This window comes from Eubalaena glacialis, chromosome 10 (genome assembly GCF_028564815.1).
Source record: "Eubalaena glacialis isolate mEubGla1 chromosome 10, mEubGla1.1.hap2.+ XY, whole genome shotgun sequence".
Lineage (NCBI taxonomy): Eukaryota > Metazoa > Chordata > Mammalia > Artiodactyla > Balaenidae > Eubalaena > Eubalaena glacialis.
Genome location: NC_083725.1, coordinates 5,122,022 through 5,146,694, shown reverse-complemented (window position 1 = coordinate 5,146,694; position 24,673 = coordinate 5,122,022). Strand labels below are relative to the sequence as shown.

At 37.6% G+C, this 24,673-nt stretch overlaps 1 protein-coding gene across 2 annotated transcripts in view; it reads right to left on the bottom strand.

The window, feature by feature from the left end:
• The window catches only part of ARHGAP32 (Rho GTPase activating protein 32), a 291,298-nt gene that overhangs the window by 103,013 nt on the left and 163,612 nt on the right, over positions 1-24,673 (bottom strand). For both annotated transcript variants that reach the window (XM_061203062.1, XM_061203063.1), the window contains one exon: positions 2,697-2,783. In XM_061203062.1, coding sequence (XP_061059045.1) covers positions 2,697-2,783 — 87 coding nt within the window. The remainder of the gene's footprint in view (positions 1-2,696; positions 2,784-24,673) is intronic.

Sequence of the window (24,673 nt, the reverse complement as noted above, 5' to 3'; positions counted from 1 at the left end):
CATGCAGCAACGAAGACCCAATGCAGCCATAAATAAATAAATAAATGAATTTATAAAAAAAAATTAACACTTAAAAACTGATGTTTTTAAACCAGACTATTTGCCTCACAGAGGTTTTAAGAATTAAATGATATGCTGCATGCCATAATACTTGTGTACTAGATGTATAAGTGATCAAAAAATGCCTACTGAATTTGGATCTATGCAGTATGGAAGATATGGCTTACATTTCTGGGTTCACAATTTAAAAAGAAATTAAAACTGTAAAAGGCAGAGACAAAGACTCCATTACAAGATTCAAAGGTAATACCTAAAGAAATCAGTATCACTTAACCTACAGAAAGGAAAAAGATCACAGCTGTTTAATTGGACACTTTCTAAGATAAAAGAACAAGCGAAGAAAGTGGGTTAAGATGAAGGACCAAGAATTTTGGTTAAATAAAAAAAATTTCAAGTGCACATTATTAAAAATTAGAAATTAGCAAAGATATGAAATATGAAATTAGCTTCTATAACGAACAGAATACAGGGCGTAAGGGTGACTGTATCTCATCTGAAGATTAAGCAATCTCTAAAATCTGTTGTAGATTGCAAATTCCAAGGTGATGCAAGAAAAGCTGGCAATCAGGAAACTGAAGCCCTTAGTAGCTCCTGCTAAGATTTCATATAGCTTAGGAAAGCAACTTCCATAATTTGGGCCTCAACTTCCTCATTTGCAAAATTAGAAGGTTTGATTGTGAGTCTCTCTTGGTTATAAAAAAAAAAATGGTTCTAGTTTAATGTGGTTTATGGCTGACATATATGGCAAGAATACAGAAGGTAAGCCATGAGGACATATCAACGATTACTTACAGTGTGAGGCAGAGGAGAAACGTGACAGCATTACGACAATGCAGTAAATTACTACTTTCATGTAGTAAATAGTATAACAAGTAGTCTGAAATTTTTTAAGCAGCTTGACAAGATATTTACAACCAGGAAATAGCCTTAATTATCTAGGTCACTAATTCACGGAGGCATAATCAAGTAACGATTATACGTTTTAATGTATGGTACCAAAATACCATGCTTACCTTTTGAAGGTCATTTTTTAAGAACAGCACAGGTATTTTTGACATTATGTTTTGCTTATGAGAATAAAAATATTTGCATTGTCAGAACAAATGGAAATCACTAGTAAGAAGAGAAGATGCTAAAAGGTGTAGGTTTTAGATGGAATAAGAAGTTCATGACTCACGTCAATCATGTACTCTAGATAAAGAAAAAATGTTTTATATTCCTGTATCAGCAATGGTTCATCATAAAAGCATTTGATATTTTCACTTAAAAACTAACTCACCAAATAGAAGCATTTTCATGAAATATGACACAAAACAGTGATTCAGAGCTGCCCACTTCCTCAAAGGAACCAAGATGACATACAGTAAAACATGTATAAATGATATGTAACTTTGAACATATATATACAAGCTAAGTTCAATTTCCAATCTCATATTCTCTCACCTACAAATAAAAGCACTTAATTATAAAAGGTTTGCCCTTAAAGTCACACCAAGACTAAGAACTTAAGTATTTCCCATATGAAGTAGCCATTAGACTTTTCCAGATTATTTAATTTTTAATTTCAGGTACATGAATAATACTTTATGGAAAAAAAACCCTATAAACTCCCCTATCTTACTCTCTCAAAGAAAACTAAAAACTTTGTACATAAGAAAGCTTTCCTCGAAAACACTTGCTTTACAATGACTAGTTCAAAGAAGGCTCAATGAACAAAGAATAAAGAAACTAACTGCTTACTTGATGGAGGAAATAATCAATGCTACAAATGACATATTTTAAATCTCATTAAGAGCAAGTCATGGTAATTACCATCAAAAAAGTTCTAATACTAAGAGTTAAGAAACAGCACACTTCTGAAATATACACACATTGTTACACCACAGCAGAACTTACCATCTTGGTTAGAAAAGTGCACATCTGATGCAGACACTACTTAGTCTGTTCTTTTATTGTAATATGTGACCAGTAGCTGACTCATTTAATCTCATCATCAATAAACAATATATTTCCTTTACTCTTTTTTTTTTAAAGGATTTTATTTATTTATTTTTATTTATTTATTTGGCTGCGCTGGGTCTTCGTTGCTGCGCGCAGGCTTTCCCTAGTTGCGGCGAGCGGGGGCTACTCTTTCGTTGCAGCGTGCGTGCTTCTCATTGCAGAGCACAGGTTTTAGGTGCGCGGGCTTCAGTAGTTGTGGCACGCGGGCTCAGTAGTTGTGGCTCGCGGGCTCTAGAGCATAGGCTCAGTAGTTGTGGTGCATGGGCTTAGTTGCTCCACGGCATGTGGGATCTTCCTGGACCAGGGCTCGAACCCATGTCCCCTGAATTGGCAGGTGGATTCTTAACCACTGCGCCACCAGGGAAGTCCTATTTCCTTTACTCTTACAGGAAGAATTTTCACTTATGTTTGTAAATTAAATATCTATTAAATTGACTCTATTAAATTGATTGTTTCAACTCTGAGTATATGCAGAAATGCCAATATGAATGGGAGAAAGAATAAAATAAAACATCTGTGTTACCACAGTCAATGTTATTTGTTCATATTTATTCATTCATTTATTCAATGTTATTCATTCATATTTAATTCTCATTAAATTTTATGTGAAATGGAGAACACATCCACAAAATTACCTGACAAGCAATGTGCACGAGGTAGACCAGCTCTTTAGATTCACAGCCATTTTTTGTTACTTCATTCTGTTCTTCTGAAAGTGAAAGCTATGTCAAAGAAGATAGGGCAAAAGAGAGGAAGAGAAAGTCATGATTAATGAACAAAATAAAATAAGCATTCAATAATACCTGTCCCTCTCATCAACTTAATGTAAGATATGCCTTATAATAGAACTCTATTGCTTAAAGCAGATAAAATGAAGAATTCAGGATTTTAAAAAAATATGTTTCTACTTGAAAAAGAATAGATACATGTATATGTATAACTGAATCACTTTGCTGTACACCTGAAGCTAACACAACATTGTTAATCAACTATACTCCAATATAAAATAAAAATTAAAAAAATAAATAAGAAATTAAAAATACGTTTCTAAAAATTTTCTTTGTAGGTTATATCTAAACTAGCACAATGGTATAACAGCAGTAAATAAAATAGTACATTCATTCCAAAGCAGGCCTTCACGTCCCTGAGGTACAGCACAAATGTGAAAGGAAGGCATTCAGGCGGGCCCTGAGAGACAGCATGACCGGTGGTCTAAACGAGCTCAGGCTCTATTACGGAGACTGCACACTGGCTGCCCAGAGAACAGGTTGGACCCGCAGACACATTTTATTTCAGACTCACCGTGCAGGTCTGAACACTGGATTTTATTTTATTTTTATTTGAACCAGCAGCTAACATTAAGAAACTAAGCGGTTTCATATGAAAAATACAGATTTCTGACTTCTATCAAAAAATCTGAAAATCTGAACTACTAGACCCATATTCTCACATGGGCAACAAGTGGCTGGAGCTAAGTGACCACCCCTCTCTGAATGAGGCAAGTATTCTCCCAGAGACTTTGTCACAGAAGTGATTACTCTATTTTTTAGTCAATATCTAGGTTGAATGTTAACTTCATTCATCATGCGACTTGCTTTGTTATTTTTTTACACCCTACTCACTTCCCTCATTTATTTACATATCCTTCCCATCTAGGGATGTGAATTTGCAAACTCAGCTCCAGATACAGACAACCCTGAGTTCAAAAGTGCCACTAACTGGTTATATAATGTTGACCTACCTACTTAATCTCTCATCTGGAAAATGGGAATGATATAATAACACCTATTCTCAAGTTCATTAAATGAGATAATGTATTTAAAGTGTTTACCAAGGTGCCTGGCACTCAGTAAGTACTTAATAGACATTACCTATCATTATAGTTAATATTATAAGAAATATAAAGTTGATGAGAATATAGTCTCTATTTTTTGAAAGCAGTATCACTGGAAGTATTAAAAAAGAAAAAAACCCAAAAAAACTCCTGGTATTAAGTAGGAGAAGTTCAGAGGATAACGATCATTCTCACACTAGCCAAAAATAAGCCAGATTAACTACAAAATGAGTTTTTTAAAAAGTGAAAAGAAACCTACACGAACTAAGTTGCAAACAGGGACAAGACTTTCCTGAGACAGAAGAGATTCGTATGGATGTGCTCAGACACCTGGCAAAGATGCAGGAGGATAAAGAACCTGCCTTAGACACGGTAAGGAGAAACCAGCCAAACCCCAACTGACTGCATGTGGACTGGAGTGACAGACAAACTAAAACTCCAAGGAGCACCATCAACACCTACCCAGCAACTGACTCCCACAGGTATTCACCAAGTGGACACAGTCAGCACACCAACGGCGGGGCAGGGGGAGAGAGCAGGAGAACTGAGAGATATGAACCCATGAAGTGTGTGGAGTCTCCCCAAGCACAAGGCAGCACAGTGGAGATGGAGAGAAGGCAAGAAAGCTGAGAAAGATCCTCTGAGGCTCTCGGGGCATTTAACAACTGGTGATTGGAGGTGGCACAGAAAAGCTGAGAGAAACCCCACTGAGGCATCGCAGGTGCTATAAGAGTATAAGGCAGCTACACACTAGGACCTGGGCAAGGGTAGCCGGAAGAGAGCACTTGTTGGTACAAAAAGCTGGGGAGCAAAGAGAACTAACAACCAGGTGGGTTGCTCTGCCTCAGTTCAGAAAACTACGGGCTTAGCAGTAAAGCACAAAGAGATCTCACCAATTTTCACTTTTCCCTGCTGAAAAAAAAAAACTTCCTGAACTTACACTCAAAATATTTAAAAGTAATGATAAGCTAAAGCAAAGTTGCCAAAGGCCAGGTCTATATCAGCCATAGGTCAGCTTGACTCAGGGCCCCATCAAACATGACTAACATAATCTACCACAACAATCGAACAGAATGGAAGAAGAAGGGATAAGCCCATTCCTGAAGATAAAAATTATTGACTTTAGTCTCTACTGTCTCTTATATAACATATTCGGCATAAAAAAATTACAAAACATACATGGAAGCCAGAAATTGTGACCCAAGGTCAAGAGAGGAAACAGGATAAGGGACAGACACAGAAATGGCCCAGATATTGAAATAATAAAAAGAATGTAAATTAATTATGGTAGAAATTCTAAAATTTAGTCTGAAAAGATAATATGTAAGAATATAAGTATACAGGGAATTCTAGCAGAGACTGATCTACAAATATATTCAAAAGAAATGCTAAAAATAAAACTATGATGTCAGATATTAACAGCAAACTGAACACAGTAAATGAAAGAATCACTGAACTTGAAAACAGGTCAACAGAAAGTATCCAAGCTGAAAAAAAAGAGAGAAAATAAAGAATGACCAAAAAATAAATAAATAAATAACAGTACAGTTAAGATCTCTGGGGCTTCCCTGGTGGCGCAGTGGTTGAGAATCTGCCTGCCAATGCAGGGGACGCGGGTTCGAGCCCTGGTCTGGGAAGATCCCACATGCCACGGAGCAACTCGGCCCGTGAGCCACAATTACTGAGCCTGCGCGTCTGGAGCCTGTGCTCGGCAACGAGAGGCCGCGATAGTGAGAGGGCCACGCACCGCGATGAAGAGTGGCCCCCGCTTGCCACAACTAGAGAAAGCCCTCGCACAGAAACGAAGACCCAACACAGCCATACATACATACATACATACATACATACATACATACATAAAAAGAATGTAAGCAGACAAGAATAGCATTAAAAAAAAATAATAATTAAAAAAAAAAAAAGATCTCTGAAAGAATACCAGACAGACAAGCAGTTTGTACAACTGGTGTACCAGAAGGAAATGGGATTGGAATGGGGCAGAGAAGTATTTGCTGAGACAACAGATGAGAACTTTCTAAAACAGGTGAAAGATACCAACTAACAAATTCAAGAAACAGTGAACCCCAAATAGGATAAATTTCAAAAATCACTACTAGGCATATCATAATCACACTTTTGAACAACAAAATAAAGACAAGAATATTTAAAGCAGGCAAAGAAAAAAACATATAACATTAAGGGGAAAATAGATAAGTGACAGCTAAATTCTCACCAGAAATAAGAGAGGCCAGAAGACAAAGAGAAACAGATTTAAAGTGCTGGAAGAAAAAGACTGTCAATTCTATATCTCACTAAAATAAACTTCAGAAATTTAAGAAATATAAACACATTTACAAATGACAAAAGCTGAGAGAATTTGTCTCTAACAGACCAGTGCAACAATAAAAGCTAATACAACTTTCTAAGATTGAAGGGAAATAGTACTAGACAAAAACCCAGAACTTCAGGAAGGAATAAACAACATCAGAAAGCGTAAATATGTAAGTAAACATAAAACACCTAAATTCTCAACAGTAATAGACAGAAGTTTGAGACTATCTTAATAGTTTTGAGAAAAGAAAATAAATTAACCTAGGTTTTATTCATACCTAAACCTACAAGAAAAGAGCAAAAAAAAACAAAAAACAAAAAAAGCATTTTCTGATGAACAAAAACTTAATGAGTTTGGACTTCCCTGACGGCACAGTGGTTAAGAATCCACCTGCCAATGCAGGGGATACGGGTTCGAGCCCTGGTCCGGGAAGATCCCACATGCCGCGGAGCAACTAAGCCCGTGCGCCACAACAAAAGAAGCCACTGCAATGAGAAGCCCGCACATCACAATGAAGAGTAGCCTCCGCTCGCTGCAACTAGAGAAAGCCCACGCGCAGCAACAAAGACCCAATGCAGCCAAAAATAAATAAGTAAGCAAAGAAATAAATAAATTACATTTTAAAAAAACACACAAAACTCATTAGTTCCCATCAACAAATCCTCACTAAAAAGACTTCCAAAATATGTACTTAAAGATGAAAAAGGATTCCAGGATAAAGAACTAAGGTATAAAGCAGAAATATTGAGCAAAGAATTCAGCAAATAAGTATTACATCTAAACAAATCTTAACGTATAACAAAAATAATGATTAATTATAAGAAATAAAGAGATGAAACTATAAATCCTGAACAACACTACCACGGACGACAAGAAAGAGTAATCCCACTTAAAACATTCTAAGTGCTGGTATTGCTTGAGAAAAAAAGTAAAGACACTGATAAACTTTAGACTAAAAATTAGGTGTTCAAGTTAAATTTTTAATGGTAGCCACTAAAAGAACAGAAAAACCCCGCTGTAACTTCCAAACAATAAAGAGGGAGGTAAAATTTTTAAATGTCAATACCTGCAACAGAATTAAGAATAGAAGAAGATCAGTCTTCCTAAGTAGAACAGAAGGGGGAGGGAAGGAAAGGGAGGGAAGGAGAGAGCAAATTTCCAAATTAAAGCAAGGAGATGGGGTGGGGGGAATTAAAAGCAAAACAGTATAGTCAAATGGTTATCAACAAAATGGTGGAGTAGGCAGCTCCAAACTCCAGTCCGTTCACAGAAACATGAAAAAACAAGCAAAAACTCTCAGAACGAACTTTCTCACTACTCTAGAAAACAGCAGAAGCCCATGAACATGTTCAGGGTGAGACATATGCTCGCAAAGGACATAGTAAGACCCTAACCTTTAACCTCTAATTAAACTTTAGCTAAGACAGAGCTGTAAACAGCTTGGTTAAGTGTTGAATGAGCACCCCCACCACAAAGGAAATGTGCTAAGACTGGAGAAGCGGCTTTTTGTTTGTTTTATTTTTAGCTCCCGGCATTCACGGAATTCCCTGACAAAACCCTTCTGGAACACAAGCTAAAAGAAGGGAGCCTTCAGTGAGCACCTATGACAAGAAATACAGTCTTTGCAAAAACAGTCTGGAAAAGTCACAGACAACAGCAGCCTTCACAAAAAAAGACAGCAAACCTGTATAAAGGGGTGGAATCTGATTTCCAGGGTTACACATTATAACAGTCAAATGTCCAGTATGCAACAAAAAAAAAATCACAAGATACGCACAAAAAAATTCACAAGAAAAAATAAATAAAACAAAAGAAAATATCCCTGAGAAGTCCGGATACAAAATCTAGTAGTTTTTTTTTTTTTTTTTTGGCTGTGCAGTGCAGCTTGCAGGATCTTAGTTCCCTGACCAGGGATGGAACCCATGCCCCCTACAGTGGAAGCAAGAAGTCCTAACCACTGGACAACCAGGGAAGTTCCAGTTTAGTAGATTTTAAACAAACTACATAAAATATACTCAAAGAGCTCAAAGAAACTACACAGAACTAAAGGAAAGCAGGAAAACAATGTATGAATAAATGAGCATATCAATAAAAAGAAAGAAAAAAAAGGAACCAAACACAGACTTGGGGGATGACAAATCACTATTTAAAATGAAAATTTCACTTGAAGAGATCAATAGCAGATTTAGGCAGGAAGAAGAATCAGTTTACTTAAAGAAAGGGCAAATAAAAGTATACAGTCCAGGGAATTCCCTGGTGGTCCAGTGGTTAGGACTCCACGTTCTCACTGCTGAGGGCCCGGGTTCAATCCCTGGTCAGGGAACTAAGATCCTGCAAGCCACTCAGCACAACCCAAAAAAAAAAAAAGAAAGTATACACTCCAAAGAACAGAAAGAAGAAAGAATTAAGGAAAATGAAAAGTACCTAAGAGACTGTAGGACACCATAAAGAGGACCAAAACAATACATTATGGGAATCCCAGAGGAAAAAGAAAAAGACAGACATAAAGAGATTATTTGAGGAGGGATATTAGGAAGATGCAGGAATAGGAGAGCCCCAACTCTAGACCCCTTCACAAAAACAGGTAATAGCAACTGTCCATCAAAGTTATCACAAAGGGCCACAATAAACCAAATGAAAAGATGAGTCACAAATGGGGATAAAAATCTTTGTAATACACATTGACAGATTTCTTAAACACAATATACAGTGAAAAAAATGAGGTAGGTGTATACCCACCCCAACATCTTGAAAAGTATCTGGAATTTAAGTGGGGATCACTAATTATTTGATGAATGACTGAATAAGCAAACACTGTCTCACTGGAATACAGCACTCATTTTCAAAACTGAATTCATTCTCTTTCCCTGCATATTCTCTTCTACCTCTTGAATTCTCAAAGTAAATAAATATAACTATTCATCCAATTGACCAACCTAATCACCCTTGATTCCTCTACCACCCCCTCCTCTCCATACATCCTTTCTTTTCATATTCCCAGGGTTAAGATCCAACCTAGACCTTTGATTCCTTAATCTCTCCTGTCTCCCAAAACTTGTCTCTCACACCTGTTCCTTTCTTCCTGTTCTCCACTGCTACTTCCCTAAGTTCTGGGCCTCGCTGCATCTGGTCTACACCAGGGGTCCCCAAGCCCCGGGCCACGGACTGGTACCAGTCTGTGGCCTACTGGGAACTGGGCCGCACAGCAGGAGGTGAGCGGCAGGTGAGCGAGTGAAGCTTCATCTGTATTTACAGCTGCTCCCCATTGCTTGCATTACCGCCTGAGCTCCACCTCCTGTCAGATCAGCGGGGGCATTAGATTCTCTTAGGAGCACGAACTCAACTGTGAACCACGCACGGGAGGGATCTAGGGTGCGTGCTCCTTATGAGAATCTAATGCCTGATGATCTGAGGTGGAGCTGAGGTGGTGATGCTAGCGCTGGGGAGCGGCTGCAAATACAGATTATCATTAGACGAGAGGTTTGACTGCACAGAGACCATAATGAATCAATTGCTTGCAGACTCATATCAAAACCCTATCAGTGGGCTTCCCTTGTGGCACAGTGGTTAAGAATCTGCCTGCCAATGCAGGGGACACGGGTTCAAGCCCTGGTCTGGGAAGATCCCACATGCCGCGGAGCAACTAAGCCTGTGTGCTACAACTACTGAGCCTGTGCTCTAGAGCCCACAAGCCACAGCTACTGAAGCCCGCGCACCTAGAGCCTATGCTCCACAACAAGAGAAGCCACTGCAATGAGAAGCCCGCGCACCGCAACCAAGAGTAGCCCCCGCTCGCCACAACTAGAGAAAGCCCGCGCGCAGCAACGGAGACCCAATGCAGCCAAAAATAAATAAATAAATAAATAAATATTTTTTTAAAACCCTATCAGTGAGTGGCAAGTGACAATTAAGCTGCATCTGGTGGCAGGCTTTACAGTGGCAAGTGAGTTGCTGTACTTCAATCGTACAGCTGCATCTGGTGGCAGGCTTTACAGTGGCAAGTGAGTTGCTGAACTGCAATCGTACAGCTGCATCTGGTGGAGGCTTTACAGGCTTTAAGTCAGAATCCGACACTTGTTTTAGCTCACCCATGGCCCGCCCATTATTTTATTCACCACTTCCGTCCGCGCCTCTTTCCCATACTGCGCAGTTGTCTCAGTCATAGTTTTGGTAAGCCCACAAGCTAACCCTAGCCAAAATGAGTAAAAAATAAACATCACTGGAGAGCTTCTTTGAAAAGGGGGGAAGACCCAATGATGAGACAGCAGAAGACTCTAAGACTGCCAACAAAAAGAAAGCTTCATTTAAAGGAAAATACCAAGAGTCCTACTTAAATTACGGGTTCATCACAACAGGTAATTCACATTCTCCAAGCCCAATTTGTATAATATGTGGCAACTGGCTATCCAACCAAGCCAGGAAACTTTCAAAACTGCTTCACCACGTGGAGACCAAGAACCCTTCATTAAAAGACAAGCCTTTGGAGTTTTTCAAAAGAAAACAACGTGAACACGAAGAACAGAAGAAATTATTGAAGGCCACCACTTCATCAAATGTGTCTGCCCTGAGAACATCGTTCTTAGTGGCTAACCGCATTGCTAAAGCTAAGAGAAGCCCTTTACTATGGGTGAAGAGTTGATCCTGCCTGCTGCTAAGGACATGTGTCGTGAACTTTTAGGAGACACTGCAGTTCAAAAGGTGGCACGTGTTCCTCTTTCGGCTAGCACCATAACTAGACAAATTAATGAAATAGCAGAGGATATTGAGGCACAATTGTTAGAGAGGATTAATGAGTCACCGTGGTACGCAATCCAGGTTGATGAGTCTACCGATGTTGACAACAAGACAACAATGCTTGTTTTTGCACGATATATTTTTCAGGAGCATGTGCATGAGGATATGTTATGTGCACTTTTGTTGCCAACCAACACCACAGCTGCAGAACTATTCAAGTCTTTGAATGATTACGTATCAGGAAAACTGAATTGGTTATTTTGTGTCAGTATATGCACAGATGGAGCGGCTGCCGTGACTGGACAGCTTTCTGGTTTCACTACTCGGGTCAAAGAGGTCGCTTCTGAATGTGAGTCTACGCACTGTGTCATCCATAGAGAAAGGCTGGCTAGCCGAAAAATGTCACCTGAACTTAACAGCGTTTTGCAGGATGTGATTAAAATTATCAACCACATTAAAGTACACGCCTTTAACTCACGTCTGTTCACGCAGCTCTGTGAGGAGATGGACGCAGAGCACACACGTCTTCTCTTATACCAGAAATGAGATGGCTTTCTAAAGGTAGATCACTGGTCAGAGCTTTTGAGTTATGAGAGCCGCTCCAGAGATTTCTTTTAGAAGAACAGTCACCACTGGCAGCACATTTCAGTGACAGAGAATGGGTCGCAAAACTTGCTTCCTTGTGTGACATATTCAACCTGCTCAACGAACTCAATCTGTCACTTCAGGGGAGAACGACAACTGTGTTCAAGTCGGCAGATAAAGTGGCTGCATTCAAAGCCAAACTGGAATTATGGGGGCAATGAGTGAACATTGGGATTTTTGACATGTTTCAAACATTAGCAGAGATTTTGAAAGAGACTGAGCCAGGGCCTTCTTTCTCCCAGCTGGTGCATGATCACCTATCTCAGCTTTCAAAAGAGTTTGAGCATTACTTCACAACCACAAAAGACCCCCGAACTGGGAAGGAACGGATCCGTGACCCATTTGTGAATAAGCCAGGTGAATCGACTTTGTCCATGCTAGAAGATGATCAACCGCTTGAGATCGCAAATGACGGTGGCCTTAAAAGTATGTCTGAGACAACTTCAAATCTCCATACGTTCTGGATTAAAGTCAAGGCAGAATATCCTGAGATTGCCACACAAGCACTGAAAAGCCTGCTTCCATTCCCAACCTCCTATCTCTGTGAAGCAGGGTATTCTGCAGTGACAGCAACCAAAACGAGATCACGGAGTAGACTGGACATAAGCAACACACTTCGGGTGTCACTGTTTCCCATCCCCCCCAGATGGGACCATCCAGTGCAGGAAAACAAGCTCAGGGCTCCCACGGATTCTGCATTATGGTGAGTTGTATAATTACTTCATTATATATTACAATGTAATAGTAACAGAAATAAGGTGCACAATAAATGTAATATGCTTGAATCATCCCAAAAGCACCCACCCCCCCGCCCCGGTCCGTGGAAAAACTGTCTTCCACGAAACCCGTCCCTGGTGCCAAAAAGGTTGGGGACCCCTGGTCTAGACAATTGCAGACTAGATGATTATAGTGGTCTTCTAACTGGTCTCTTTCCACTTCCTACTACACACTGATCATGGTACTTTCTTCTCAAAATCCCTCAATACTTTGTCAGTTCCTACTAAGAAATTAATTTAAAGGCAAAGTCCAAATACCTTAGATGAGCCTTGAAGGATGGCATTTCTCCAAATTATCTTCTAAACCACTATGAAAGATTAGGCTACATTTACCTATAGAAACTTATGACATGAACATAATGATTTACTTTTACTTCCTTCAACTTAATGATATCTCAATCCTTTGCCTATAAGAAATGGAAAACAGAATTTCCAAGTCCCATACTTCTGGATTCCTTACAAATCTATTTTTGGAGTTTTTTTTCCTATACTGAATTCACTTTCTATCACCATGGAAACAAATCTGAAATTAGTGTTGTTAGGATCTTTAAAAATACAACTCCATTCAGCAAGCCTTCCAATGTTGAAAAAAGTCCTTTCTCTGCGTGGAGAATGGAAGTCAGCGTAAAGCTAGGTAAAAATACCTCACCCCACCCACATAAAAACCATTCATCAAAGCTTGATCAACAGATTGCAAATGGGGCAAAGAAAGAGTTCTCTTCTTTTTATTCACCTTTTATAATGCTATTATGGTTTCACTATGACATACCTATGGAGTTTGTAAAGAGTTTTCTTCACCCACCATAGCTTGTAGTAGAATATGTAAATATGAAAAATAATTTCTGTTGCACAATATTATGTGGTCTGCTCATCCCAACCATCAACATCCTAAGACTCAACACTGAAAATACCACTTCAAAACACCTGAGCTGAGGATGCCAACTGGAAGAACAACTCTACATTTGAGTTACATCTTAGGTGGGTAATAAGTGAAATAAGTTCTAATTTCAGAACACAGGGCAAAAATCAATGAGATAAAACTTCAATTCAAATTTCTTAGGAAAAAGCTAGAGACCTACATGCATCTTAATAAACTTAACAGTCAGTTTTTCCTTCCAGAACCGGAATAGAGCACTGTTTCCTCAGGTGAGTACCAGGTGAAGGAACTGGTTTGCTCATCCTTAAACACCAGAACCACCCTCAGCTCAACGAGAGGTCCACAGCATGAAGAATACATGGGAAATGAGATTAAACGACAGAACAGCAGAATCACATCTCCCATCTTACAGATGTTCACTCCAGAATATACACTTGTCAGGAAACAATACTTCAAGAATATTTTCACACTTCTATATGGTCAGAACTTTTTGAACAAACAGCTTTAGCAGCAGGGTTAAAGGAAGACTGAATGGGAACCCAAATAATAGAACCCTCCAGAGAGACACAAAGTCTTCTCTCTCCCCAGAGCCATCTGTTTGTGAAAAAGACACCTTTCCTTCTTTTCCCCAGAGAGGATGTGTTTACATTCCAGAGCAGTGTTCCCTCTCTCCATCTCCAGAAAGGCAAATGGACAGAAGTGCCAGCTATCCTATATAAACTCCAAGTTTCATAATTTCAGAGTTTGTCTCTCGTGGTGCAAAATCCCAGTGTACACATAGGGTATATCTCGTTCTCACATCACCTCATGGAGAACTGAGGCATAAGGAACCAACACGATTTACACTATGAGTCTATAAAAGGTCTGATTTCTGATGTAGAGACCTCACATTTCTGTTAGAGAGAGAGAGAGAGAAACTGTGGCGAGCTGACTTGTTAGCCTCTCAGACCCTTCTCAGTTTCAGACTCAACAATACTATTTTTATAAGAATATTCAGTCAAATTCCTGGAAGTCAACTGCATGTGTAATGTGACTCCAACATAGGATATATTTTTTCATCATTCAACCAATTTTGCACACCGAACTCCTGGACTGGATAATCTCATATGAGATACAGTTAAAATCTAGTACCTGGATGACAGCAGCACTGATAACTCACTATGGAACTCTTCATTTTAAATCCTCCCCTCAAATGACAAAGATTTCCAGGAATAAGAGGAGGTGTCACTACAGAATATGCAGAAAAGTAGGGGTGAAATACATTTGTTTTGGTTTGAGGAAAACTTAACTTTCTGGTAGGGTTAGGAATAGTAAAATTATCACAGCTTTTGTTTCAAATGGTTACACACATAATAGTATATACTTCTAAATAAGATATTTTTAACTGGAAACATCTACAAGCTAATATTGAAACTGCAGGTAGTATTAAGAAGATGGGGGAAATACCATTTCATTGACTTACTTCATTTTTATTAATGTCTGAAAGTCTCACAAATAGCTACCAAAACTTGTTGCTGGTATTTATTTCTATAAACTTTAATGCCTATATTTATACGAATTCTTAATCAGGAAGAAAACTCAGTCTGTTTCCCAAAGAAACCACACTTAGTCAACAGTCCATTGAACTTGTTAACTATTATACCAGTACACTGAAATACTGAAACTGAAAACGTGGAATCGATATATATGATCTTATCTGTTAATGATTTGTTAACAAAAGATTTTCAACGTTATTATTCAATAGGGTAAAATGCAATGATGTGTTTTCTTCTGTTTCCTTTATCTTTATTTTTAAACCTGAAACCTTCTAAGTACATTACAATTTGAATATTCTAAGCTATAGGTTTAATTCTATCTGAAACTGGAGCTAAATTTTTTAATTAATTATAATTACAGAAAATGCACCTGTTATTTTAACATTCTCCATTTCACAATTTTATATAAGGCCAGTTTTTATATTAAAAGAAATATTACATCTAAATAAACTGATTACTAGATCAACAAGAATATTATCAATACAGTCTCTCTTGTGAGGGGTAGTTTGTCACAAAATTCCTTACAGTTATAAAGCCTCCTATTTGCAAAGCTTTTCTTTATCCACTGCCTCAGTCCTGACACCACTACCCTCAGGTCATCAGGAAAGTATATATATATATTTGGAATTGATATATTTATCCCTATTTTACAAACAAGGAAACAGGCCCGGAAAAGTTAAAGAATTTACTTAAGAGCACACAGGTTACACTGCACTATTAATCATCATACTTTTTTACCTTCAAATACATTAAAGATGTAGGCCTTTCAAAACTATGGTTTCTTCCTGCTTAAAACAGTAGTTTTGTCAGTGTATCCTTCTCTAGTACTTTTACAAAAGAATGTGCAGAACAGCTCTACAGCCTTGATTCAAAGACAGACCCCCACCACTTAGTAGCTGCGATCCTAGGTAAGTTCTCAAGCTCTTTTTGCCTCAAATTCCTCAACTGAAACTGTTATGAAGGGTCAATGAGACAACATACAAACAGTACTTAGTATAATGTTTGGCTCACAGAAAGCATTCAATAAATACTGGCTTATAGTTCCAATTACTTCATTTGAAATGAAGATTGAGGGGCGTTTATTTTATACTTTTACTCCTCAACATTTCAACATTTCAGATCAAACTTTACTAACTTTTTCCACATTTCTCAGTATCAAGGCAAGACTGTGTCTGCTGATAGGAAGTGTTGACTGAAGACAAAGCACAACGTGAAAGTCGAGAATTATGCCACAGGAGCGTTTCCGAGCCCCTTGCACAGCAGCTTCAGTAGAGAAAACTCAGGAAACAGGTATTACATTCATACTTTTTCTGTGCTGTATTTCAGTCAAAACCTGAGCTCTCGCATTCAGGTTAATTTAACTTAATGCTTTATATGAAATTGGATAAAAAGAAACATTAACTCACAGCTTCAGATAACTGAATGATAAAAGAAAATGTAAACCCACATAGTCACTTAGTGTTCTACCCACTAGATGGCGGTATCACATAAAGCACAGCAGAAAGAGACTCACGCCTCAATAGCATCAAGCTGAATAAACTGATTATATATCTTCACCTGTGGCAAGAGATTTTTTTCCTTCTTACTGAAAAATAGTTCGTGAATGTGAATAAATGTTTGTTTTTGCACAATGGAGATGATACAACGAGGAGAAGTGCAATAAAGATAATAAATATACAGAATTTAAAACTACATGTGGTTTTACTTAATAAATAAGAAGCAGCCCTTTCTAGCAATTGCTTATCTTTATTTTTTTTTTCAGGTTTCAATTTCTGTAAATAAAATATAGCACTTATATCAAATCCTGTAGAGTCTGTTCAAAGTACTATTCAGGGAGAAAATGTCCAAACTCAAATGCACTTATTAAAAAACAATGACCAAAAACAAATAAAATATCAATAGTACCTATACAATTTTATTTATCTAAGGAAAAAAGTATGCTTAGGAATTAATAGTTAATTAATAATAGGGAGGGAGAAATGAAAGGAGGGAGGGAGAAGACAAAGAGTCTCACGTTGATGAATAAAATCCCAAGCTGGTTTCTTGGTAAGACCAAGTGTTAAGAATATCTTGTACACAACAATTTATACCCACAAATTTGAAAACCTACATTAAACGGACAATTTTCTCAGAAAAAGATAAAAAAACTGACCTAAGGAGACATTGACTAGACCTAAAAAGAACCTGACTAGACCAATAATCAAATTATAAGTTGAAATGGTAATTAAAGATTAAGCCCTCAAATGGGAACCAAACAGGAAAATTGTACTAAACTTTCAAAGAACAGGTAATTCCCATTTCCACAAACTATTCCAAGACATTTACTTTTTAAAGGGTATGGGGCAGTGAAGTTCCCTCACTCAGGCTAGTAGACAAGTACAATACACAGACCAACAGCACTAATGAACACAGACACAAAAATCATAAAATCCTGGTAAGAGTGAAAAAGGGAATTTATTTTTTAAATATTTAGCCCAGAAGTAGAGTGTGTCCTAGGAATACAAAGATGCTTCAACAATCTATTTCTGTGACCAGAGTAATGATCTGTACTAATTTTTAAAGACAGCTTATTCATGCTCTATATAAAAGTGGACTAAGAACTAAGAACATGACATGGTACAGTCTCTCCTGCTGTGTCATTACAACCTTTTACCTCTTCACCTTGTCACATCCCCAGTTCATTTAAGTCAGAGCTCACAGTTCATCTTAGCTAGAAGGATCATTAGCTGCCATCTGGCTATTCTAGTGTATCCAGTAGGAAGATAAGGAAAACAAGACCTAGATTAACTGACAATCTCCCTCAAGGTCAAGACTGTGTGGCACAATGAGAGTGTCCTGCCAGCTGGCCACACCCATTCCACCCCACACCAGTATCCTTTCTCCTCAACAGGACAATGCCATTTTATGTCACGTGTTACAACTGAAAATAGTGAACTGATACTTGAACAGGAAAATCAGAGATAGGCTAAGGTCTGCTAGAACTGAGCTGAAGTAGGATTTGAACACAGCTGTGCAATCTAAAGCACATGTGTTGCCAAATTCACTGGGAAAAGAATACACAGGCTTGGTAATTATTTTATCAGGCACAAATTAAATTAAAAACAGGAATGCTGGAGGATGCTCAGTGTTTACAACAGCATCAAAAGGAATAAAATACTTAGGAATAAATTTAACCAAAAAACTGGAACAGTTGTATGCAGAAAACTACAAAATATTGTTGAAAAAAATTAAAGAATATGGGCAGACACCCCATGTTCAAGGACTTGAAGACAATATTATTAAGATGGCTATATTCTGCAAATTGAACTACAGAATCAACGTAATTCCTATAAAAATTTCAACTGCCCTTTTTTTAAAAAAAAAAACAAAAATGGACAAGCTGATCCTAAAATTCACATGGAAATCCAGGGGACTTCAGAATAGCCAAAACAATCTTGAAAAAGAAGAACAAAGTTGGCAGACACACAATTCTCAATTTCAACACACATTACACAGTTACAGTGATAATAACAGTGTGGTGCTGGCATAGAATATATATAGTCAAAAGGAAGAGAGGTGAGAGTACAGAAATAAACTCATACATCTATCGTCAACAGATTTTCAACAGGAGTGCCAGGACCAAGGGAGAAAGAACAGTCTTTACAACGGTGGTGCTCAGAAAACCGGATATTCGCATCCAAAAGAATGAATCTGGACCCCCTACATCACACTATATACAAAAATTAACTCAAAATGGATCAAAGACATAAATGTAAGTGATAAAACCATAAAACTCTTAAAAGGAACCACAGGAATAAATCTTCATATCAATCTTCATATTGGGTTAGGCAATGATTTCTCGGATGTAACAACAAAAGCATACACAACCAAAGAAAAAAACAGATAAATCAGATTTTACCAAAATTACAAATTTCTATGCTTCAAAGGACACTATAAAGAAAGTTAAGACAACCCACAGGATGCGAGAAAATATTTGCAAATTATGTATAAGGGTCTAGTATTCCGAATAATATAAAGAATTCTTACAATTCAACAACAACAACAAAAAACAAATAACCCAATTAAAATATGGACTTGAATAGACATTTCTTCAAAAAAGTATGTAAATGGCCAACAGCACATCTGTCTAGTCACACCCACTAGGGTGCTATATTCAACAAGACATATAAAACCAAGAGAATCAAAAACATATGTTCACACAAAAAATCATACATGATTGTTTATAGTGGTCAAAAAGCAGAAACATCTCAAATGACCACAAACTAAAGAATGGTTAACAATATGTGGTAGGTCCACACAACAGAATAACATTCAGCCATAAAAAGGAATGAAGTACTGATAAATGCCACAACATGGATGAACCTTGAAAATACTAGGCCAAGTAAAAGAAGCCAGCACAAAAGACAGCATAGTGTATGATTGTATTTATATGAAATGTCAAGAATAGGCAAATCTACAGAGACAGAAAGCAAATAAACTTAGCAACAACTGTCAACATTTTAAATGTACATACGCTTTGACCCAGCAAATCCTCTTACAGGATTTTATTTAATGGATATATTCATATCAATAAAACCTGGAATATCCGTCAATAGGGAACTGATTAAATAAACTATGGTATAATAATAAAATGAAATATTATGTAGCTGTGAAAAAGAATGAGGTGAATCCAAATTACTGAAATAAAAAAAAATGCAAAATATACTTTCAAGTAAAAAAGCAATTTTCAAGACAGTATGTATAGAATTCCATCTAGCTATATTTTTTAAAGGTTATAGATAGCTAGGTAGATAGTTATAGCTATAGCTCTATCTAGAGATACTGCTATTTATTTTATAAATATATAGAAAAATTCCAGACAGACACATAATAAATAGTTAATAAAAGAAATAGGGCATAAAGGGAATTTTAACTTGCATTTGTAGTTTTCATCATCCATTCTATTTGATGCTTTACTGTAGATAAATAAATGTACACTCATAAGGAAAATATATTCTTATCCTGTAAGAGCAAATTTAAATGGTGAAAAAAACCAAAATATTAAAAAAGCATTTTTAAAGCAAATTTTATCTCTTCTTCAAATTTATTCATCCATTCATTCAACAAATATTCATTGAGTGATTTTTTATGTGTCAAGCACTGTTCTAGATAGATGCTGAGGTGGAAAAAAAAAGAATAAATAATAATAAAATATTTAGCATGCCAAATGGTGGTAAATGTTATGGAGAAAAATTAATTACAGAAGAGAGATGAAAAATGCTGGTGACCAGGAATTGCCATCTTATGTACAGAAAGTACACTTGCTCTGAGAAGACAACATTTGATCAAGTATTTAAAAAAGGGAAGGTAGCAAGTTATGTGAATATCCAGGGAGAAGAACTTTCCAAGTAGAGGAAACAGAGAGTCCAGTGGTCCTGAGGAGGGAGCCTGTACACTGGAGGGAGAGCAGAGGCAACTGTGGCCAGAATTCTAAGTCTTAGGGGAGGAGGAGTAAGAGATGAGGTCAAAGAGGATAGAGGTAGAGCTTGTAATCCATGCAGGGAATTTCAAAGAATTTGACTTTTACTCTGAAAAACAGGAGAAATAATTGGAGGGTTCTGAAAAAGTGACATGATCTGACTTAACATTTGAAAAGAATCATTCTTGTTGTTATGCCAACTATATAAGACTACTGAAATAATCCCCCTGAAAGGACAACAGCTAACCTAAGTGACAGCTGAGACAGACAGGGGTGGCCAGATCCTGGATATATTTTAAAGACAGAGCCAAGAGTTTTGCTGATGGACTGGATGTGAGGAGTAACAAAAGGAAAGAAATCCAAGATGACTCCAAGGTTTGGCTGGTCAGGAACTGGTTCATCACGTTGGGGAACACAGCAGGAGGAGCAGGTCTGAGAGGGGACTGTTCTAAGTATGCTAAATTTAAGGGGCTATTAGTCATCCAAGTGAAGATGCAGAGAAGTCTGCTAGAGACACAATGCCACAATTCAAAGGAGAAACCATTAAAATTTCCTTTGTATGTTATATGGTAATGATACTACTCGCCCAAATTAACCCTTACATCTAAATTATTTTATAAGCAATTGTGTCTCTCAGTCTAAATAAATTGAGAATCAGAATTTATAACATATAGGATTAAGAATAATTATTTTCATTTTATAACTGAAAGCCTTAAAGTTAAATATAATACTGTCAGATTTTTAAAATTTAGTGGACAGTGACATTTTCTAGGATACAATGGCCTATTGAAACTATAAATTCTCAATATCTGAGGAAGAGAAAGAGCTATAAATATGAGCACAAGAAATCCATAAGTCTAAGAGAAATTCCTCAGATCAGAGTAAAAAAAAAAACGAAGGTATGCAACTGCAGAATGTCCCACAACTGGGACATATTAATAGGCAACAACTGAGTCAGTCAACTGACAGTATGAATACCTATGAGGATGAGGATATAACAGAGCTACCAAGCTTAAGGCTGATGACGTCTTCCAAACACATTTTACTAAGTTTTCCTACTTATTTTCTCCACAGCACATACTGTCAATCCTATATTAAAAACAAGTAAGGATTCTGAGAAGGAGGATTCTGGGAAGATGGTGGAGTAGGAAGCATCAGGAATCTCCCACCTAGACAGTAATTGCACTGGCAGAATCTGATGCAATTGTTCTGTAACTCTGGAGTCTACTGAAGGCTTGGGACTTCCAGGTGAAGGCTTGGAGGATACACTGCAGAGAATTTTGGTCCATCTCAGCTCTTAGCACAGTGGCAGCTCCCCATCCCCAGCCCCTCGGCAGATGCCGCATACACTCAAAGAGCAGCCTGCATGCAGCTTGTGAGAGCCAGGGTGGGCAAAAAGGAGCCTGCCCCATAAATAAGAAGGACCTGGGCTCTGATGGCTGCTGCTGATAGCAGAGGCGCAAACAGGCAGACAGTCATGTTGTTACACCCCCCATATTGTTGCAAGCCCCTCCCCCACTAGCTGAAGCAACTTCCAAAGAATTTAAAGGCCCAGTGCCCTTTCCCCTCCTTAATTTTTCTTCTTCCCCTTTGGGGAGCCAGACATTATAGACTAGGACATTCAAAACGAACTGCATACATGGGGAAGATGCCCAGGGACACGTGCAGGCTCAGGAAATACCTGAGGAGACCTTAAGTTTACACCTCAGGCTAGTCCTTGGCACAGAGTGAGGCCACAACAATTAAAAATACAATAAAATAAACAAAAACAAAAAACAGCAAACCTCAGGGAAGGGGCAAAAATCAGATTTCCGAAGTTAGTTACTACTACCACGTTCAAATGTCTGAATCAACAAAAAACCATAAGGTACACAAAGAAATAGAAAACTATAGCCCATCCAAAGGAAAAAAATAAATCAACAGAAACAACCATAAAAAAAAAGTGATAGTAGACCTACTAGGAAAAGACTTTAAGATAACTTTTTAAAGATGCCCTCCAAAACTAAAGGACAATGTAGAAAAAGTAAAGAAAATGACATATGAAAATGGAAATATCAACAAAAAGACAAGTTTCTAAAAAGAAATTCTGCACCTGAAAGTACAATAACAACAATGAATATTTCACAAGAGGGACTTAAGGGCAAATTTGAGTAATCAGAAGAAAGAATCAGTGAACGTGAAGATATGACAATGGAAATTACTGAGTCTGAGGAACAGGAAAAAAAAAAAAAAGAGTGAAGAAAAGTGAACAGAGCCTACAGGACCTCTGGGGCACCATCCCATACACACTGTAGGAATCTCAGAACAAAACAGAGAGACAAAGGACAGAGAGAATATTTGAAGAAATACTTCCTGAAAACTTCCAAAATTTGATTGAATATATGAATATAAATAGCCAAGAAGCTCAAAAAACTCCAAGTAAGACGAACTTCAAGAAACCCACACAAGACACATTATAATCAAACTTTCAAAATCCAAATACAATGAAAGAATCTTAAAAGTAGCAAGGGAGAAGCAACTAGTCACATACAAGGGATCTTCAATGAGATTATCAGATTTCTTATCAGAAACTTTGGAGGCCAGAAGGTAGTGGGGCAACAAATTCAAACTGCTAAAAGAATAAAATTGTCAACCAAGAATACATATCCAGCAAACCACCCTTCAAAAGTGAGAGATAAAATAAGACATTCCCAAATAAACAAAAGCTGAGGAAGTTCATTAACATTAGGCTTATTTTGCAAGAGATGCTCAAGGGAGTCCTGCAAGTTGAAATGAAATGATGCTTGATAGTAACTAGAAAACATACGAACAAATAAAGACCTCAGTAAAGGTAAATACATGGGCAACCATAAAAGCTGGGATTGTGTAACAACGCTTTGTAACCAGTTTTTGTTTTCTATGTGACTTAAGAAACTAATACTTTTTAAAATTATAAGTCTAAAAGCGAGTATTGGAAATTTAGTTTGTAACCCCACATTTTGTTTTCGACATAATTTAAGAGACTAACGTATTTAAAAGAATTACTAGTTTATGTTTTAGGGACACACAATGTAAAAAGATGTAATTATATGACATCAACAACTGAAAGGTATGGGGACCAAGCTGTAAAGGAGCGGAGCTTTTGTATGTCATTGAAGTTAAGCTGGTATAATTAGAGTGTTATAACTTTGGATGTTAAATGTAACCCCCATGGTAACCACAAAGGAAATACCTATAGATAGACACAAAAGGAAATGAGAAATGAATTGAAACATTTCACTACCAAAAAATTAACTAAAAGCAAAAGAGGACTAATGCAAAAAATGAGGGACAAGAAATCTATAATACACAGAGAAAACAAATAGCAAAATGACAGAAGTAATTCTTCCTAATCAGCAATTACCCTAGATGAAATGGATTAAGCTCTCCAATCAAAAGACAAAGATGGACACAATGGATTAAAAAAAAAAAGTGATCCAACTATATGCTGTCTAAAAGAAGACTCACTTTAGATTAAAAGACACAAACAGGTTACATAAAAAGAATTCCTAAAACTCAACAACAAAAACTAAACAACCCAATTCAAAAATGGGGAAAGGACTTCAATAGACATTTCTCCAAAGAAGATATACAAATGGACAATAAGTACAAGAAAAGATGCTGAACATCACTAATCATCAGGGAAATGAAAACCTTATTATACTCATTAGTATGACAAAAATGTTCAAATGTTATATCATATATATGTTCATCCAGAACCTCGTCTCCTACAAGTGTTTGATTCCAAGCATCCAATGGCGCATCATGCATATCTCTATTGCCCCATCATGCCATGGACTATCCATGCTCTCTTTACTATTGGACATAGAGTCATTAGTGTCTTTAATCAGACTGGAGAACCAGGAATCAAGGGGGTGGAAATGGGAGTGGTACCACTCAGTGTTACTCATAGTGACTCACTAGCAAAATTAGTGTTTCCTGTCTCCATGACTATATGCTCTACTGGCCTAGTAGTCTTAGTTCCAAGGGGAGGAATGTTTCCACCAGAAAACACAACAATGATTCCAATGATCTGGAAGTTAAGAATGCTGTTCAGCCACGTTGGGCTCCTCATGCCTCTAGATCAACAGGAAAAGAAGGGCATTATGGTACTGGCTGGTATGACTGATCCTGATCCTGACTACCAGGGGGAAACTGGACAGCTACTTCACAATGGAGGTAATGCAGAGTATGTCTGGAATATATGGGATCCCTTAGGGTGTCCTTAGTATCACCATGCCCCATCATTAAACTCAATGGAAAATAACAAAAACCCAGTTCAGGCAGGACTATTAATGGCCAGACCCAGAATGAAGGTTTGGGTTGCCTCACCAGGTAAAGAACCACAACCAGCCGAGGTTCTTGCTGAGGGCAGAGGGAAATACAGAATGAGTAGTGGATGAAGG